Below are 17,660 nucleotides of genomic sequence, written 5' to 3' on the forward strand. Positions count from 1 at the left end.
ATTCTATTTCCAACAATGAGGGTGAAATAAAAGAATTTTTGGATCAGCAGAAATATGAAAATTTATATCAATGACTGCACATGAAAAATTATTTGAGGAGCTATTCCAACAAAACAAAACAAAAAAGGAATCCAGGAAAAAGAATGACATAGGATATAAGAAACAGTGGCAGTGACAGATGACACAGGAAAGCAAAAGGAAGCTTGAAAGAAAATAAAGACCCATTAGATCCTGAGCCTTGAATAAGACATTTGGAATGATAAAGTTTTAATAGAGAATATTTTCTTACCTGTAAGTCCAACTACAATACTTTAATTATATATGGTGGCCCATTTCCCCTTCCCTCATTTTAGTTTCATTGTTTAGAATTTTGGTCGTAGTGTTTTTCTTCTGGCAACAATCAATTTTCTCAAGAAAATTTGATCATCACTTATCACATACTTTCAACATCTCAATTTATTTCTGAGTCTTGCTTCCAAATTGGTTTCCAATATGGGTCTTCCTATAGCAAACTTTCTGAGGCAAATATACCTAAGAATATTTTACTTCTCACTAACACATGAAAGTTGGGAGAATATAAATTTCTTGGTCATGGTCATGGTCATTTCAGGGCGCCTGAGTGGCTCAGTCAGTAGAGTATCTAACTCTTGATTTTGACTCAGGTCATGATCTCACTCACAGTCCAGGGATTGAGCCCACATTGGGCTAAATGTGCTAAATGTGGAGCATGCTTAAGATTCTCTCTCCCTCTCTCTTCCCCTTACTAAAGTCATTTTCCTCAAGTATTTTTAAGCTTTACTGTTTTCTTCCATTTACTATTGCTGTTGAGCTGTCTGATATTCATCCTTCTATCCATCTATCTTATTCCCTTGTAAGTCATTTTCCTCTCTGAAATGTTTCAGAATTTTTCCTTTGATTTTTTTAAAGTAAGCTTAACGTCTAGCACAGAGCCCAATGAGGGTCTTGAACTCATGACCCCCAGATCAAGACCCAAGCTGAGATCAAGAGTTGGATGCTTAACTAACTGAGCCACCCAGGCGCCCCTTTGATACCCATGAACCATGAGGTCATGACCTGAGCCGAAACAAAGACTTGGACGCTTAACCGGCTGAGCCACCCAACTGCCCCTCCTTTGATATTCTTAATCTTACTTTAATGTGTAAGTAATATGTAATCTTACTTTAGTGTAAGTGTTCCCCTTATTCTTCCTTGCTGGTAGACTATATAAGCCCTTTCACCAATCTGAGGCCTTTGGTCTTTTCTTAATTCTAGGAAGTTTACTTCTACTATTTCTTCAAGTATTTTGCCTTCTTAAAATTTTATGTTTCTCTCCTGTTACTGCTATTAAGATGCTGGTACTTACACAATTCTTTTCCATGTCCTTTGGTTTTTCTTTTATATATTTTTTTTATCTCTTTGTCCTTTTTTTTCCTATTTCTTCCTGAAAGAGTATTCATTCTAATCTTTCAACTAATTTATTCATTCACATCCATTCTATTTATAATATTTGTTGCAGTCTTCATTTCAAATACATTTTTCATATCTAATATTTCCATTTGGTTCTGTTTTTATGATTTTTAGATATTATTTCATATTATTAATATATAATACCTTTATTAATATATTATATTAATAATTCTGGCATATAATATAATATTCTGGCATATAATATATATTATATATATTATATATATTATATATATAATATTCTGGCATATAATATATATATAATATTCTGGCATATAATATAATATTCTGGCATATAATTCTGGCATATAATATAATATATAATAATTAATATATAATACCTTATTAATATGTTATACCTTTAATTATATTAATCATGCTTATTCTATTGTTATTTTTTTCAGTTTATTCATTTATTGTGAGAGAGACAGAGACAGAGACAGAGAGAGAGAGAGCGCGTGCATGCAGGCAAGCAGGGGAGGGGCAGAGAGAGAGAGAATCCTACTGCAGAGCCTGACACGTGGCTCAAAGTCACGAACCATGAGATCATGACCTGAGGTGAAATCAAGAGTTGGACGCTCAGCTGACTGAGCCACCCAGGTGCCCCAATCATGCTTGTTTTAAATTCCTGGTTTACCTATTATATTTCTGCTTTAGATCACATATGTTGTCAGTTTACCGATTTCTTTTGAGATAGCTGTAGTCCTCAACTATCTAGTTATATTGCTCTATGAGGTAATATTTTTCAGAGTGTCAGCTATTCTTTCATTAAGATATATTACATTGGGGGGGACCAACGGTCAGGCCTTAACTAGCATCAGCACCAGTGAATTTAAGGAAAATGGAAGAGAAGAGCCATAAGCTAGTGAAGCCTAGGCACAAAGAATCAGATTAATCAATTCTACCATCATCCTCCTATGTAAGGGTTTCACACCTTTAGACCCTTTGGAGGAAGTAGAAGGCAGTCTTCTTGGACTTGAAGGGTGATGGGAGGGAGAAATGAATTTTATATATGTACATATGTATATATATGTATATATTATGTATGCAAACTAAGAAGGAAGAAATGGGGGGCGCCTGGGTGGCGCAGTCGGTTAAGCGTCCGACTTCAGCCAGGTCACGATCTCGCGGTCCGTGAGTTCGAGCCCCGCGTCAGGCTCTGGACTGATGGCTCAGAGCCTGGAGCCTGTTTCTGATTCTGTGTCTCCCTCTCTCTCTGCCCCTCCCCCGTTCATGCTCTGTCTCTCTCTGTCCCAAAAATAAATAAATGTTGAAAAAAAAAATTTTTAAAAAAGAAGGAAGAAATGAATTATAGAGAGTAGATGGTCAGTCTGTATCTAGTGATATCAATTCTTAACGCCAGTAGGGTTTATGCACTAATGTTATTCTTTGAATTCTGGCACTAGTTATACAGGCTACTGCTCCTGGTTTCTGCAGTGAAGGAGTAAAAATTAACTCAAGGTAATTTAGGGGACAGACAGCATTTGATCTCATTTAAAGAGTTTCTGGAGGCCAGTTGCCTCTCATTTTATTTTTCCAGGACTTATTTCTCGGGAAGGGAATCAGCCACCTATGTTAGTTTGCTACTTTGGCAGAAACTTTTCATATTATAGCATTTTATATTGTTTGAATTGTTTTATTAATTAGCACAACTGCATTACTTCTATAATAATTTTATAAAAATAAAAACTGGTTGAACAAAAATGGCATTATCAAAAACTAAAAAGACCTAAAGGTCAAAACCAAAAAAGAAGTTTTCATTTTAACATGTTGTAACTATTAACACAGTCTTCTGTATTAATTTTCTTCCCAAGAAGAAAACAAGGCTATCTTTTCAATTTAATGGTTTCTAATGGGTAGTTGCAAGGGGAGGGAAAAAGGAGATTTACAACGTATAGTATTTTAAAGCTTTTAGACTCAACTGCCAAAAAGCTCAACTCAACAGCAGGAATCTTAATCAGTCTTTATAAATAAACTGACTCACAAAGAAAAATTAAACAGATCAGTAAACAAGACCATATGTTAATCGTGAACTCATTTTGAAAGGACACTTGTCTGAGAAAATAGAAAATAAGAATAATACAACAAGCAACTATTACAGCCAACCTGTTTTTAGTTCTTCCTGGAAATTAACAATGATAATCCTTCGACTCTCCCATTTTTTCTTTAGCATCTTTAAAACTTGAAATAGGACAGCTAAAAAATATTTTATCTGACAATCTGAATCACAGTTTTTCTTTTCATTTTCTTCGGTTGACCCAACAGGGGGAAATTAACAGAATTTGTAACATACAGAAACTCTACAGGGAAGATAAAAAGATCACAGAGGTATTTATTATTTACTTATTTTTTTAATGTTTACTTATTTTTGAGAGACAGAGACACAGCACGAGCAGGGGAAGGGCAGAGAGAGAGGGAGACATAGAATCCAAAGCAGGCTCCAGGCTCCAAACTGTCAGCATGCAGCCCAATGTGGGGCTTGAACCCATGAACCACAAGATCATGACCTGAGCCTAAGTGGGACACTTAACTGACTGAGCCACCCAGGTGCTCTGATAATAGAGGTATTTTTGAAGTCATTTCAATTCTTGAGGAAGATACATTATTCCATTAATTCATAAACTAATCTCAACTCTACTTTTGCTTCCTGATCCAAAGAACATATTATTAATCGCTTTAGTTAAGACACAGGAAAAATACAATTTTAGAACTGTCATGGACACATAAGTTTAATAAAAACAGCTTTCTAAAAATTGTTTTTTAGGATAGTTTCAGCTTTAAGTAAAAGAAAACCTGAATAACAGTTAATTGGCTCATATAACAAAATTTTGCAGGTAGGCAGTTCCAGGGTTGTTTCAGCAATTCAACCAAATCATGGTGCTAGGTTAGTTAACATCCCTACAATTCTCTTGGCCTTCCTTTCATTTCTGAAAGTTGCCAGTACCAGCTCTAAGCATTACATCCCTTCATACTACCTGTTCTGTTCCATTCCATTAACCTGTACAAAACTGTACCTTTATAAATATCTGGTAGTGTTAATACCACTTCATTACCTTCCATTTTCAATATTGTCTCTAGTGTTCTTGCATGTTTGTTTCTACTGGCAAACCGTAATTCCCATTTACTATCAAATGACCTAAATTTTATATTAAAAATATGAGGGGCACCTGGGTGGCTCAGCCATTTAAGCATCCGAATCTTGGTTTTGGCTCAGGTCATGATCACATGGTTCATGAGTTCAAGCCCCACACTGGGCTCCGTGATGACAGGGCGGAGACTTCTTGGGATTCTCTTTCTCTACCCCTCCCCTGCTTGAGCTGTCTCTCAAAATAAATAAACTTTAAAAAAAAAAAACACATTTATAAGCTTGTAACTAAGCAAAAACACCTCTGGGAGAGTGGAAGGGGGCATTATGGAAAGTTATTATTAACTATAACATTGAGAGAAAAAAAGTACATAATCCAATTTTATCAGAATAATGGCACAAGTGGAAAAGATGCTAAATGGAAAGCAATGAAACCCATTATACTGAAAATAAGCACTACCGTTACCTAGCTCAGTAACTAATCTATGTTAATGACAACTCATTAGCTTCAGAATCTTCCCTATATGGCTGAATTAGCCTGATTTAGTTAATTGATAAAGTCTAAAAGGATAAAAACCGTAACGATTTATTCTATATAATTACATTCATACAAACACATACACTCTGTTATTAAAAAACAATGCCAATAATGTCAATGTTTGACCAATTCTGAAAGTTGAACTAAAAATCAGTAAGATTTTAAGGTTTTCATGAAAATATGTTTATAGCTAAATCAGATCTTGCAGACGTTACAAGCTTAGCCCTCATGTTAGTTTCACAGCCTGATAGCAGAAGGGAATGAAATTTAACTGTCAAAATTTTGGAGCTAGATGAGGCCTTAAGATCAACTGGTTCAATCTCCTCATTTTCAGATGAATAATCAGGCCCAGAGGAATTATGCATATAATTCTGCCAAAGTTGCAGAGGGATGAGTGGCAGACCCAGAAGAAGAGAGACCAAGTTTTCTGATTCTCAATTCACTATTCTTTCAATTATACCAATCTGTCACTATGGTTAGAACAGAATGGAATAAACAGTGACAGATGTGGGAAAATAGTCAACAGATATTAAGGAACAAAACAAGTAAACACATAACTACTAGAAGAACAGGGATTAGGTTGTAAGAGCTCTGTATCACCAAAGCTCGACTCAGCATCTGGCAAATGGTAAAGACTCGATCTGTGTGTGTTACCTTGAATAATACAGATATGAGAAAGTAATCCTATTACAATAAACTGAGTTTCTATAGCAAACTATAAAGCTCTGGTGGTGTAACAGACTATCTTCTAAACATAATTTTCAATTAGTGTTAAATACAGAGCTTACATATGGGGAGTCTGCTAAACCCCCTGTGCTTGCCAAAAGTTATTCAGAAATAAACCCAAATTTTAGATGTGCTGAATTTTGATGTAATTATGTATGTGTTAGACACAATACTAATAAATCTCTTCTTTCTAAGCAGCTGCCAATCCGCTGATTTAAGTTGTAATCTCCTTCTGAGGGGAGCATAAAATTGTTATACTTTAATAACAGTTGAGGTTTCTTTAGATCTTGAGATGTTAAATCTAAGACAATTCATTTAAATAATTGTAAAGAGCAACATTTAAGATTTTATAGCATCTGATACAAAAAATTATAATAAGCAGCAGTAATTTTACAATTACATATGCCGTCTCTAATTGGTGATCTTAATAGTTCAAATTTCTTCTATGATTTCAAACAATCCAATTTGAAACTCACATCATAAATGCAGTTTTAATCAAATAACCCACATTACTGAATCATAGATAAACATGGTAATTATATGTTAAGTCCATCTCAAATTACAGTAATTAACTGTAGTAGACAAGCTTTAGAAGAACAGTTAATAAACAGACTGTTTAAATAAGCTACAGAGCATCCATGTAATGGAACAAAACTGGTGTTTTCCAAGAATATTTAATAATGTGGAAATTTAAATAGTATCCTGCCTTGTCCTTAGAAGGACTTTTCATGGCTTAAAAATAATAATCTAGTAAGGTAAAATAAAATTAAATGGACTTTTAAAAATCAGTGAAAGTAATCCTATGGGAGGACAATACAATATAACATAGTTCTGACATGAGGTTTTCTGATTGGTCTAACTTAATCCAGTGAAAGATTTTTTAGGAGATCTGGAGTACTGAAAAGATTGAACGCTCTTTAGGCAATCTTGATTAAAGTCTATGTATTTCAGATAAGCTTTTCACAGGTTTGGAAAAGCAGTCAAGATTATACTGTCAGATGAATATCTAGAATTGTGTTTACAATGAATATTAAAACCACATGCTTTAACCCTTCACCTGGGCTTGAGGGGTTAGAGAATTTCAGGAGACAATGATTTGTAAGCTAAGACCTGAAACACGAGCACAACATAGCTACACTTTGGAAGTCAGAGGGAAGAGTGATTCAGGTAAGGAGAAGAGCATGGGCAGAAACCCAAAGGCAAGAAAAAGTACTGTATCTATAAAGAATTAATATTCAGTAGTCATAAGACAAAGAATTGGTGGAAAGGTGAAGGTGGATCCTAAAAATACGGCTGCAGAACTAAGGTGGGGCATATCATAAAGGAATCTGAGAGCAGGCTGAGTTTAGACCTAATCCTGAGGGCAAAGGAAACCATGAAAAAAATTTTAATCAAGGAAGAAGACCTATCAAGTTGACATTTTAAAAAGAGATTTTTTTTTTTATCTCGCTAACACTAATCAAAGGTAAGGCTGTTAATCTACTTCTCTGTTCTCCCCATACACACCTGTAAGCTCTAGGAAGATAGAGCCCTTATTCCCAATTGTGATCTCTAGCACTTAGCTTGTATCTAGCACCTAGTAGGTGCTAGATACAAAAAGTATCTGTTGAATAAATGTTAAAGCACATGATTCTGCACTGCACTGGTAACACAAAACTACTATATTCTGCCTGCAGTATGGAGAAAGACTTGGGGGGAGAGGTGGGGTACACAAGAAGAGGAAGACCACTTATTACAGTCAAGTGTAATCAAGTAAATATTTATCAACTATATTCTCAACACAAAATGACTATAGTAAATACAAGAACTTGATAAGCCTTTGAGAGGTTTTAATGAAATAATCAATGTAACAGTCTCTGTTCAGAGTATATATGTTTTCAGGGCCCCTGGCTGGCTCAGTCGATGGAGCAAGCAGCTCTTGATCTCAGGGTTGTGACTTTGAGATTACTTAAAAATAAAATCTTGTAAAAACAAATAGACAAACCAAAAAAGAAGAAGAAGAAGAGGAGGAAGATCAGGAAGACAGGCCAAACAGGTGATGACAGCCCACACTAGTGAGGTTGCAATGGGACAGAGAAAAGATGGAGGTAAAACTAGCATGAGTTAATTACTGAATAGATCAGTGAACCTACAGGTAGCACTGGCAGACTCTCGTGAAAATTGAGGTACCCAACAGTAACACCAGCTGAAACTAGAGGGTCAATCTGGCCACGAGCAGGGATACTACATAATTTTGGTTACTTATAGACACACAAGCTAAGGCTGAGAAATTAGGTAACTTGTCCAAGGTGACATGACTACACACTGAGATGGGCTCTGGAGAGCTAACACAGTGGTTCTCAATTCTGGCCACAGGAGTATCAGAAACCCAGGAGGGGAGCGGAGTGAGGGGAGACAGAGCTATATGGGTGGGGGGTAGAGAGGAAGGGACAAATGGGAAGGAAGAGAAAAAAAAGAAGGAAAGGAGGAGAGGGAGAGAGACGAGGAAGGGGAGAGAAGGAAGGAGGGAGGAAGATGGAGAAAAAGAAAGAAAAACAAAAATGAGAAGAAGGGGATTTCAGTTTCATTTGAACACACCCGACAGAGCTGCTGAGGTTCCACAATTCTAAGTAAAACCACAACACTGTTAGGCGGGAAAACTTCCCAAGTATGTAGTCTAGCCAGATGCTCAACTCTGCCAGAAAAATCCTCTCTTAAAGCACCATACGACCTTTGGACGCTGCAACTTGTAGACACTGTCAAAATTAAGCACTTGGAAAATGTGTATCTGGACAAAAGAGTGATATTTGGACACAGAGTGATATTTTCAAAACTTCAATCAATCAGATCATGACCCTGGCATTAAACTTTTCAATAAATTCCTATTCTATGTAGAAAAAAAGAATTCCACATTTCTTGCATTTGTGCAAGGCACTGAATAATCAGTCTTAACCAGTTTGCTAACCTCATTTCATACCAACTCTCCCCACCCTCAACTGGCACCAGCCCCATCTCTTTCTGGAATACGTTAAGTTCTTTCCTGCTTTGGGACCTTTGTACTTGCTCTTCTCTCACTTCTTAATGTGGTTCTTCCTAACTCTACTTCTCATCTTAAATCTTAAAGATGACCTCTGCAGAGATGGTTTCCAACCTGCTTTATCTACATGGGACATGCCTTATTCTCATGGAAGGTTTCTTCACAGCACTGAATGGCAACTGCAAGTCTCTCCAGTAGCATGTGAGTCCTCTAAGAGGAGGGATCTTAACCCCCAGGCCCACAGCTATTTCTCAAAGTTCTTAAACATACACAGCATACAGAAGGCACCAAAATATGTTAGGAGGGAAGACAAGAGAGGGTCAAACTTAAGATGTTAGCAGATGACCAACAAATATCATTAAATTAATGAATAAACTTGCTTGCATGAAATAATTCACCATAAATCAATTAAAAATTAAAGAACACATAGCAAAACTGGTGATTCTGATTTCACAGAAGTTGACTATAGCAATAATTAGGGAATGAATCCACACTTGTCTTTTTTCCTAATACTTCTAGTCCACGGTAGTAAAACCATATGATGAAAAAATATTAGCACAATTTAATGTTAATTTAAAAACTGAATATAAAATTCTGCAAAGTTTCATACAATAAATACCTTTTTTTGAGAAACTGTTTAAAACAATTTTAATATTTATGTATTGTTGAGAGAGAGAGAGCATGCATGCACGTGAGCAAGCGGGCAGAGGAGGGGCAGAGAGAGAGGGAGACACAGAATCTGAAGCAGCTCCACGCTCTGAGCTGTCAGCACAGAGCCCGATGCGGTGCTCAAAGTCACCAGCCATGAGATCATGACCTGAGCTGAAGTCAGACGTTCAATTGCCTGAGCCACCCAGGCACCCCTGGGAAACTGTATTATTATTATTTTATTGTTAAGGAATCCACTTCTATGACTATCTTGAGGCCCAGGATGGGTTAAGAGTAATGAGTCCTGGAGGTAACTACACCAGACTCTGAACTTTCTGGTTATAAGCACTGTATTCTCTCTCTACCTCAGCTGAAAACCCAGACTCAGGAGGCCTCAATCCCTGCTTCTCTATTCCCAGAAGATGCCAAAGCCAACTCTAAGAGGCTTTTTCAGAGAAGAAGACGACTTTGCCTTCCCAGAAGACAAACCCTTTACTTTGCTTTATGAGTCACAATAAATATTCAAAAACCAGACAGAAATATACCAAAATGGTAACAGATTATGTCTGGATAGTTTGATACATTTTCTTTTTTTTGCATCTTTCTAATATTTTCCAAATCCTCTACATATTATTACTTTTATAATGAAAACAAAATTGAACAAAAAAAATAATTATCACATGTTGCTGGCTCTAAAGCTAGCCATAACCGTAAGCAAAGCATTATCCTGATCAATTCTGCAAGTTACTATATAATAACAACCAATCTTGAAAAATCTCCAAATGATTGTCATTAGAGCTTACTTAGAGGGAATTTTTGTACTAGGTCTTTGCTCCTATCACTGTTTGCTACTATCACACTTTGCTACTATCTTGGAAGTAGCTTAAGTATGGTGGGAAAAAAACACCTCTGTACTCATTTCCCCCAGAAAATAAAGCTCTAGCCTCTGTCTAGTAAGACATATGGGAAAAGAGTCCTAAGGGTCCCTTCATGTCCACTTTTTAAGTATGGTGCTCTTTTGTCAAAAAAATTTTTTTAAGTTTTTCCTCATTAATATCAACTATTTTAATAAAAAGATCTATTTTCCTAAATAATAGCTATGGGGTCCCTGGGTGGTTCAGTTGGTTAAGTGTCTGACTTTGGCTGAGGTCATGATCTTGCAGTTTGTGAGTTTGAGCTCCACGTTGGGCTCTGTGCAGACAGCTCAGAGCCTGGAGTCTGCTTCGAGCCTGTGTGTGTGTCTCTCTCTCTCTCAAAAATACACATTAAAAATTTTTTTAAAAAAGCTAAAAGAAAAAAAAAAGCAAGCTGATCTAATTTCTCAAATTAGACATTTCAAACCATTGGGTCTTAAACAAATATTATTCTTCTGTGTGTGATAGTCACAGGGTAACTATGTAAATTATTATCCAAAATAAGACACTTGAGAGTGAATGGGGCACTATTAATAACTATGCAGGGCAATATGCATAACACTGGGACTATCTCAAGCAAATCAATCACCCTAGTACTTAGGAGAATAACTTGGATGCTGAGCTTGCAAACTTAAAAGGCATTACCAGTTACATTAGGTCCTCCCTCAGAACAAAGACATACTCTATCATGCTAGTGCCTGTTATATTAGTCACTATAGTAAAAGCAGAAGGTGGAAAGGATTAGCAAAAATAGAATAAGAGTTTTTAAGATACTAATTTTTGCAAAGCCCCTCCACCAAACAAGCACACACATAAATAATATCTTTAGAAATTTATAAAAGGAAATAATAACTTACATATTTTAAACAGATAAAACTGAATAATTTAGCTGGTAGATTTTTCTTCCTCTTACTCAGAATTACTTCAATTAAAGACACAGGGAAAGGGTGAAGAATGGTTAGAAAGAAAAGATAATGGTCTACAGTCTTCTTTCTAAAGTAGCTAAGACACGAGAGAAGAATCACTAAATGCCTTTACCCATTCCAGAGTCTTTCTTGGTGCCATCTGATATTATGTCTACATGATCAGAGTCCACATCATAACTAAAGAAATCATTCAAATAGGTCTTCGATCGCTGGCCACCAAATACATATAAGCAACGATTTTTCTGAAAAATAAGGAAAAAAGGGCAAAGAAGGGAGAAAGTAGTCACTTCCATGAAGAATTCAGAGTGATCCTTTTAAAATTTAAACCTCTATAAAAGCCATTTTATGACAGATCCCATGCAATGGAGTACTGTGCTGGTATAAAGAGGGATGATGAAGTTCTCTCATACTAAGAGGTGGTGATCTCTAGGATACCCTATGAAAGTAAAAAAGCAAGGTATAGAATAATGTATACAGTGCTTCCTTTGCATAAGAAAGGGAAAAAAGGAATATGTATATGTTTGTTTCTTTCTTCAAAAAGAAACAAAGGAAAGAAAGTAATAAAAGACCTTTATGAGAAGGGACAAAGCAAGAAGACCGGGATAGAGAAATCTGATCACTCCAAAAGTATGGTTTTGCCTTTAGAACCATGTATACTGTTTTTATTTAATTAGAAAACAAAATTAACTCAAAAGAAAAAAACAATCTCTGAAATTTGAAAAACAATGAAATAAATCTATCTGTACATAAAGATATGACCACACAGGGACATGATCACACAGAGAAATAATATTTCTAGTGATTTTAATTCATGTTTTTTGACTCTCCATCCCTAGCTATATCCTAAACAGAAAAATAATGAGAAAGCAACCTGAAACAACATTCAGTAATTTTTGTTAGTTCTGTGATTCTGTAACTATTACAGAAAAACAGAATAATGTAATATTGCCATTAAGAAGCATTTTAACCTTAAAAGATACACAAATATAAAATCGAAAGGGTATTAAATTTTAAAACTCTATGATTTTTAATTTGAATTGGCCATGTTAGTAGGAACTAATGACTTAATTTTTCTCTTACTAAAAAAATATATAGATATGTGCATATATACATATAGCTATATGTGTACATAGCTCTATGTGCGTGTATAGTGGGAAGGGGGCACTCTTGGACAAAGAGAAAAACTGGGGCATCAAGAATAATGACAGCACTGGATTAAACACATCAAATATATAAGTCCACAAGTTCATAATAATGCTTAAAAAAATACACTGGTTAACTGTGGAACCTCAACTTATTAATATGAAAAGGTGACAAAGAGAAAAAAATCAAGTATTTTTCTGTGTGGTGTACACATCAGGGTAGCCAAATCGTTAATGAGGGTAAGTTTTTAATATCAGAATCAATTAATAAATACAGAATAAATAACATAATTAGAAAAATCTGTTTCACAAATCCTACACAATGATTATCAATGACTGCAAAAACCATTCAGTAAAAAATTGACAAGAAACTTTATTACTGATCAATCAGGCTGTAACACCTAAACCCACAGAATATTCTTAACATCACCAAAAGTATGACAACTACACATTAAATGCCTCTTGACATTTTGCAATCAGACCATCTTTTAAGTATTCTTGCACCCCTCTTTTTGCCTTCCCTGCCTCCAAAAAAAGAGAATCTAAAATGAATGAAGCCTCTAGATCTAACTACCAGCTTACAGGAAATATAGAGACTAGACAATCACAACACTACAAGGATAAAATTAGCCAAATCAAGAATACAGGAAATTTGAGAGCACACATGATTCAGTTTAACAAGTAAATAAATGGCATGCAAGGGGGAAAAAATAGGAGCAGGGAGTACTGTTATGGCTTAAAAGAAATCTCAGAGACATAACAACCAAAAACAATACACAGATCTTTTTTAGAGCCTGACTTGCCGAAACCTACTATAAAAAGGTATTTTTCAGTATTTCAGAAAACAAAATAAATGCAAACTATATATTAATGATAATATGAACTTGCTGGTGCTTTGGTTCAGTATTATAATGGTATCATAATTATGTTTATAAAAAGTCCTTATCTGTTAGAGATACACTACCGTATTTACAGGTGTAATGATACATTGTCTGGGATTTGCCTTAAAATACCCCAGCACAAAATTTAAGAATAAACTTAAAAAATCTACTCCTGAAAACGCTGTTGCACTATATGCTAACCAACTTGGATGTAAATTAAAACATAAATCAATTAAAAAAATAAACTTAAAAATCAGAGAAACATCAAAGAAAGAAGTGAAATATTAAGGGGCAGATATATGAAAAATGAATAGTGGAATATTGCTAATTGTTGAGACAGATAAATAAGTACACAGGAATTTATTACACTCTTCTCTATACTTTGATATATGTTCAAAATAGCCCACAGTATGTTTTTAAAGTTATGTTCACAGAAAGAAGCCCAGGTTTTCATTATAACATCTGAAAAGGTAAAACAAATGTTTCTATATTGGTTTTGCTGATAAATTTAAATTCTAATTCTATATAGTCAATTCTTAATTCCTCACACTTAATGGAGAGTGGCAGAGAGGAAAAGAGAACAATTGATCTTCCAGTTACTAAGAGAAATCAGTAAGTAGAAAGGTATTAAGAAAGAGAAATAGCTACAATATCTGTATAAGCAGTAAAGTTAGTCATAAAAGTGCCTTGATTAATAGTTGAGTAATAACTATTAAGGAATTACTAGGTTAGTGGGAAGAGTCTCATAATTACCAAACAGTACATTGGCTAAGGAAGTTTTATTTTTGCTTCTCATTGCTAACACTAATCATTTATTTTTAATAAAAAGTTTTGACCTCTTTCTGAAGATTTAGATTTTACTATTCCTTTTCCTATTGAGATATACATGACAAAATAAGAATACGATATATAGAATATTCTTACTGAGTGGAATAGCATGCAGTGTCCTATCCGAGACTGGATGTCCTCAGGCCCAGCATTACAGGAGTCCTCTCGAAGAAGTTTCCAAGTTTGACATTGACAGTTGAAAGCAAACAACCCACTGAACTGTGGTTCACTGGCTCTGCTGTCGTCTACGCTGCCATTACATGTCAAAATTCTACCACCAAAGGTGTAGATCATATGTTTTTCTGAATCCATACACATCTATCAGAACAAGACAAGATTGAAGAGTTATAGATTGTTCCTGTCATATGTGCTAAAATGAAACCAACGTGTGCAGTTTTAGATTCTCAAAAAACTAAACTTTGCCTTAATAACACTAAATAGCACCCTTGGTTACCGTGTGCACGTACTGTAATAATGCTCACCATCTGCAGAGATTCAGGATGGATTCCTTAATACTTGGTCAGGTTTCCATTTTTCCCAGTGAGAGTAAAATATATAGGGTTAAAGAGCTTTATGCTTTCTTTAAACTGTGTAATTTTTACCAAATCAATCAATAATACATGAAGTGCTAAGTTATACCTAAGATTGAATACTGATCATACTCTATCGGTAAAGTGATCACACCCTCCTGTTTATCCTCCTTATAAAAAAACTCCCTTCTTTCTATTCTAGGCAAGCATCCATCCTATTAATTTTGCTACCATTTAATCAGACAGCAGATATGTCAATAAGAGTGACACAGCTGAATTCATCTTTCTGTATTTATTTTGCAAAACTCTTCAGATTATGTTGTTACAAAATAGCAAAAACAAACAAAGACATTTGCAGTCAATCCAGACTGACTTCTGTGGTGATGACTTTACCTCCTTTAACACACTACATATTTAATTTTCTTTGATGTATGTTTTGCAATTTATGTTCAAAAGCCAACCTTGATTCTTTCATTCTTTCCACTCAAGGAGATCATGGCTTTTCATAAAAGGATCTCTGAGAAAAAAGCCATATGCCGCAAGACAATAAGAACCAAATTCTATTTCAAAGTGGACAGACAAACTGGACAAATTCTATATAAGTCCAAGTTGGGAATCAGATGTTGAACACAAGTGGCACTGATATTTAAAGAATAAACTGCATATACAAAACATCTATTTTTTTGGCCAAAGCACAAATACCAGCCATTGTATGCTCAATTTTCTCCTCCCATCAAATTGTGACATTCATCTATTTTTGTACTGTTTTTAGGAAAAACCTATTTTAAATATAAATTTTATTTTTTAAATTCATATTAAAAAGAAAAGATTCTAGCATCTCCTAATTTTCCCCTAACCACTAAAAAAGATCCAGTCACTTGCCAGGTTTCTGACAACCTTCCATAAATTAAGGTGAAAATCTACTATTCCTCAAGGGTGAAATCTTGGTGAATATAGTTGAAAGTATTCCCACTCTTGAGACATTACCCTGTCTCAAGTACTTACTGCTCAGATCTCTCCAAGCACCTCAGAATCAGGTTGAAAATCTTGAGTGACTCATTATATGACCCTATTTAAATTTTCATAAATTTACAAATTCACACTATTTTTGGCCAATCTCTGTTATCCAGTCCTTATGTTTCTGCTTCATATAGCTACAAAAGGGGTTTCTATTTCCTTCTGGGGATATTGAAGTTTAATTTTAATGTGGTTATTCTCATTTGTTATTAGTGGTGAAGCATAAACATAACTTTATCTCGGTAGCTCTCTCCAGAATACCAGACCAAACCAACTCAAAAAAAAAAAGAGTAAGATACTGTAGTAGCTTCACCAATTCTTTCCCATATCTTAGAACGAACAGGACACAAAACAGAAATAATTTTATTCCTTCAGTTCGGTTCTTCCCTGGATAAGATAAGCAGTTTCAATGAGAGTCAATTATCGAACAAAAAGTGTTAATCACCCTAGGAAACTTTATGCTGTTCAGCAGTTTATAATTTCATTTTCACTCTTAATCTCTGAAAAAATTTTCTGAACAGCTAATGATTACTAAAGTTTGTATGGTAATATTAACATCTTTTCTCTGAAGATTTCCAGAGATCACCTAAGTCAAAAATTGGAACACCACTCACTCATCTACTCTATCAAGTTAGAAATTTAATTTCTAAAATCAAATAGTGGCTAGTCACTTATTCCACACCCCAATGTTTTAAAATCCAAAAGAGTCTTTATTTTACTCTATCAAATGAATACAACATTGGCTAGGATTACCCTGGGTTCAAAATAATTCTCTCCTCACAAACTTTCAAGCTTTCAAAGCAGTGTTGCCCAAACCACCAACCTCTAAAAACGCCTCATACTAATCTGATCCTTGCTTACTTACAAAGGTAACCAGTTTCCTCTCTGCAGCCTTTAGGATTTTCTCTTAATTCCTGGTTCTAAAATTTCATTAAGGAAGTATCCAGGTAGGGATAGTTTTACTTCATTCATCCTAATCTGTCCCTGGTGTTTTAATTCTAAAACCTGTCTTTCTTCAGCTCTGAGTTTTTTTCCTTTTTAACCTTGAGGTTTGCTGTTTTTGGTTTGCCTCCATTCTTTTTCTAGAACTCCTATTAGGTGGATATTAGAACTTCAGGATCTTTTCTCTTTTCCTTAACATTTCTCTCATAATTTCAGCTAATTTAGTAACCACTTAAAGGTGAGAGCTTTTTAATCAATTCACTGAGATTGCGGCTTTGCTGTCAAATCTTTAACTTATATTTTTTCTAGATACTTCTTTATCATGGATGAAACAGCCTCCTGAGTTACTCTAAAAACATCACTTAAATTTATCTTAAAGGCTTCTTCAGTTTACAGTTCTAGCTGTTTTTGTTAATTCTTACTTTGCTGAATTCAGTACCCCTGTCTCATGGTATTAATTATTTGGAAATTTTTTAGCTGCTGTTATAGGCCTTTTTGTATCTGTGAATCCCTACTCATCCGCCTCTTCATATCCAGCAGCCTTCCCTAAGGGACCGGTGGGGAGAAATGAGACATGATGCCGTCAAGGGCGCCAGAGCAGCTCTCCATTGCCTCCTGGGAGTACTGTTCCATCATTCCAGCTCCAGTGTCTATGCTCAACACCTGATCTGTAGACAGTTATCAAAGGTAAGTGCTGCTCAAACTGGAAAATGCCCTGCTGTTCAGTCACCAATTGTTCATCTAATACTTGCCCTAGCTATATACACTTTGAGACTCAAGGAATTCTCCCCATTTTTTTTAAGTTCCCCAAGAACACTCTTTCTTATTAACATTACCACCAGTGTATTCTTTTGCATTTCATAGATTGTGGGGCAGAAGGGCAGTAAAAGTATACATTCAGCCTGACAATGATCTAGTGGCCCGGGGAGAATGTTAATGAGCTGAGATCTCCAATGCTTTGATTAAAGTTTCTCCAGCCACTTCTTGGCTAGATTGTATT

General features: G+C 35.3%; 1 protein-coding gene across 6 annotated transcripts in view; it reads right to left on the reverse strand.

Annotated features, from left to right (window-relative positions):
• MKLN1 (muskelin 1) overlaps window positions 1-17,660 on the reverse strand; it is a 378,677-nt gene that overhangs the window by 49,280 nt on the left and 311,737 nt on the right. For all 6 annotated transcript variants that reach the window (XM_086689876.1, XM_086689867.1, XM_086689884.1 and 3 more), the window contains 2 exons: window positions 14,268-14,489; window positions 11,433-11,562 (listed from right to left, as the gene is read on the reverse strand). In XM_086689876.1, coding sequence (XP_086546002.1) covers window positions 11,433-11,562; window positions 14,268-14,489 — 352 coding nt within the window. The remainder of the gene's footprint in view (window positions 1-11,432; window positions 11,563-14,267; window positions 14,490-17,660) is intronic.

This window comes from Puma concolor, chromosome A2 (genome assembly GCF_028749965.1).
Source record: "Puma concolor isolate L17-30 chromosome A2, mPumCon1.1.hap2, whole genome shotgun sequence".
Classification (NCBI taxonomy): domain Eukaryota; kingdom Metazoa; phylum Chordata; class Mammalia; order Carnivora; family Felidae; genus Puma; species Puma concolor.